At 32.9% G+C, this 3,684-nt stretch overlaps 1 protein-coding gene across 1 annotated transcript; it reads left to right on the forward strand.

Moving 5' to 3' along the window:
- Positions 1–803: 803 nt before the first annotated feature.
- On the forward strand, positions 804–3,678 carry LOC110444577 (translocating chain-associated membrane protein 1-like; the record flags this gene model as incomplete). The annotated part of the gene is made up of 4 exons (XM_021488947.1): positions 804–1,007; positions 2,485–2,548; positions 3,124–3,239; positions 3,614–3,678. Coding segments are annotated over exons 1-4 (371 nt in total), but the record flags the coding sequence as incomplete, so codon positions are not given.
- Positions 3,679–3,684: the final 6 nt, after the last annotated feature.

The raw sequence follows: 3,684 nt of genomic DNA on the forward strand, positions 1-3,684 counted from the left end.
ACCTGGGTTGTGGTGTTCGAGGGCGAACACATTTGAAAAAAGGGGAGTAGTGTGGCAGGGTTCAATTACAGCAATAAGAAAGACAATGAACGGCTAAAAGGTGTATATGCCATCAAGTAAAGCAGTTATTAGTCGTGATGATTTCTGACATAAATAATTAAGTAGTCTATATATAGTAATTCGCTTTACTAAAAGTTCGCAATATGAAAGACGTGAGGTCATGTTTTTTCTTTCCACCCTCCCAATTTATAATTGTGTTTTCCACTCCAAGTTTTCGTGTGAATAATATTTCTTCAAGTCAAGTGAACTGCTAAGGTCCCCAAAATTGACCCTCAGTACATAAAAGACTGAAAATGCTGCTTCTTCTTTTTTAATTCAAGTTAACTTAGATCTACGACAACTGAAGTAAAATATTGGATCCCAATGTTTATTTTGTTGACTTAACCACGGACTTCGATAACCTAATCTAATCTAATTCCGTGACTTAACATGTTGAAAATAAATATAGACATTTGCAAAGTTACGTAATTTTAACAAATGTAGACTATCAGTGACATTATTCAAACTGAGTTGAACAAAATTTTCAAATCCTCGCACTGCTTACTATGATTCATATAACTAATGTCCCTAGTTTAAATGGTAACCTTTTTTTGAAAAAGAAACCATCTTATCTCATCAATTTTGATTGATGCTGTCGGCAAAAACACCCTGAAGCAGACAGTATTGATTTTATCCAATCAGATGAGCTGTCTTATGAGCTGTCTTATCGGAGCCTTTGGCACGCTGGTGCATTGTGGGAAATTAATTACTACTTCCTACTTCGTTTGACACGCCGCACAGTTTAAGTCAGTGTTGAAGTTCCAGCTGTTATCTGCATCAAGATGGGAATGCGTCGAGGAAGAAGCACGAAAAATCCACCAATTTTTAGTCACGAGTTCTTTATACAGAACCATGCGGATATTGTGTCTTGCATTGCAATGGTTTTCGTTGTCGGTCTCATGTTTCAGGTACGTAATACACAAACGAAAGTGATAACAGGAGCCGGTTGGCGTCGAGCCAATATTTTGTCTACCCATATGTCAGACAGTTATTTGTTCAATATCATGTGATTTTATTGAAATGTCACTTACAATGTATGAATTTATGTAAATAGGTCTGAGCAGTGACCATATTGCAGTACGTCATCATGATAATTATTTGCTGTTCATTGTTTTCCACTTTCTGGAAATGTGACGTGGCACTGTTGTAATTATAATAAAACTTTTCAACATTTAAAGGGATTTAATTAAATTTATTGATTAGCCTGTATTCTTTTATTGCTTTAAGTGATTTTTATGAGTGTTAAATCGAAGAAATCGTGTAATTATCAGACAGTTTCGACAACTATCGCTACCAATAGCTAATATGGCATCAGATTGCCAAAGTTTCAAAGCTTACGAATATAATTTGATTTAGCGTTGGTTGATTATCTTATTAGGTTATCACACCAAATTACCTTTGTTATTTCTAGATGATAAATTCTTAAATTGATGCTTTTTATTATTTAAATATAACAAATGATAGGATTTTTTTTTACCATATGGATAGAAGCTGAGTCAGCAGCTGATGATCTAATATAATAACCGACATTGCTACAAAAATGTATATCTTCACCAAAATATGAAATTATTCAGGCAAGGATTGTATTTCTTCATACAAGTGCATAAATTTATAAAATTAACACTGTTCTGTCACTGAACATGAAGCTTACTGCTATTAATGCCCAAAGATTAATAAGGATTTATTTTTCATAAGTTTTCATTTTGTAATATCCATCACTCACATTTTATTCAGAATTGTAAAAATTGCATCGTTATTGGAATGCATGAAAAAGGAGAAAGTTGAGGTGACAACAACGTTTAAGGATTTTAATGCATATGTTTTTAGATTTAAGTCAGTACGTGCTAATATGATGTTATGAAAAAGGGGTAGATTGGTAGGGATTGGGGTAGGTGTTAAATCAAGATATTACAAAAATCTTCAAATATGGTTATTCAGACCAATTGTATGCTCCAAATAGCATTGTGTGCGTAAAAAAATAGGTAAAACCTAGGATCAGTTAGGGTACCTGGAACATACATATTTTTTGGGTCTTATATTGTATGGTTCAGTTCATCATACATGTTAAACAAATTAATTGACTGAAATTTTGCATCCTTCAGGAAATTAAAAGGGATATTTGCAGACTAGTACAGACTTGTTAGACATGCACTCGGGATCCCGGGAGTGTCACGCTGTACAATGGAAATCATGTTAATATTACAACAGAATATGATGATCATGAATTTATCCTTCAGTTGCCAATACACCAAAATGTGCATTTCATAAAATATATTAAATTAAAAAAATGGAATTCTTCAATACCTTGGTTTTGTCATATGTAGTCTTAAGCTTCCTACTTATATAATGTATTTATGTAGTTTCATTTTTTTTTTATTTATTTAGGCCACAGCACCAGTAGCCACACTGTTTGTAGCTCTTCAGCACAATGTTACAAGGAATGGCACAGGTATGTACAGTCAGAGGTTGAAATTAAGATGTAGAACAGGTTTAGCATTTAAAAAACCACGGAATATAAACTGGCAGGTATTATTACGGGTATAATGATAAATAATGATGGGCAATCAGTTTATAATCATAATCAATCATCAGTTTGTAAGCATCTACATGTGTTTGGGGAAGACAAGCAGTGATTTTTTTTATCAGTTTTAATTTAATTTAATTTGTCTTTTCTTTAACGATGATTGCATACAGCCTGGAGGCTACGTGATGCTTTCCTCAGTTTTACTGCTGAATACAGACGTTTCCCCTAGCTAAAAAGTACCTTGTTTCTCCCAAAATGACCAAAAACTGAGAAATATATTTCCAATTTCAATACAAATAACACTATATTTTCCCAATTCATAATTATAAAGGAACAGGCTGTTGTAAAATTTTGGTAACAAAAACACTGATAACCTACTTGTACCAAAAAGATACCAAAAAGATACCAAAAAGATGTAGAAGTGAAAAAATGTCTCTACAATCAAATTATGTTTGCAAATAAAATTGCATGTCATCATATGATGTGGTTCTCTTCTACAGATTCTGCTGATGATGTTGGGTTGTATACCTATGGACGTAAGGATATCTTCTCCACCATGTTCTATCTTCTCATCTGTGTAGTAGTACACGCTGTTATCCAGGAGTATGTCCTAGATGTAAGTCATTTCAAACAGTTAAACTACCTAGAACTCGTCTCTCATGTTTTTCAAAATATAAAATAAATAACACTAACATATAATTTATCTTCCTGTTATTGATGGAAAAGATTCATTATTGTTTTCAAAAGAAACAAAAATTGTTTTAAGCATGCTGGATAAAATAAATTCCAGTTGGATGTTGAGTTTGTATTTACCAACTCCTAAGTTACACGACACTTGGCTCCATTATAAATATCTATCCTTTTAAGATTTAAATATATCCTTCTCTTTTCAAATTATGTATTTTCATAATGTACAAAAATTGTTGTTAAAAAGCTTGTATCATAACTGATCAACCAGAAATAGTATTTTCCCCTTTTTTGTTGTTGTAGAAACTGAACAGGAAGATGCATCTGTCAAAGGTGAAACACAGCAAGTTCAACGAGTCGGGTCAGCTGCTAGC

This window comes from Mizuhopecten yessoensis, unplaced genomic scaffold (genome assembly GCF_002113885.1).
Source record: "Mizuhopecten yessoensis strain PY_sf001 unplaced genomic scaffold, ASM211388v2 hete_36146084, whole genome shotgun sequence".
In the NCBI taxonomy this organism is placed as follows: Eukaryota; Metazoa; Mollusca; class Bivalvia; order Pectinida; family Pectinidae; genus Mizuhopecten; species Mizuhopecten yessoensis.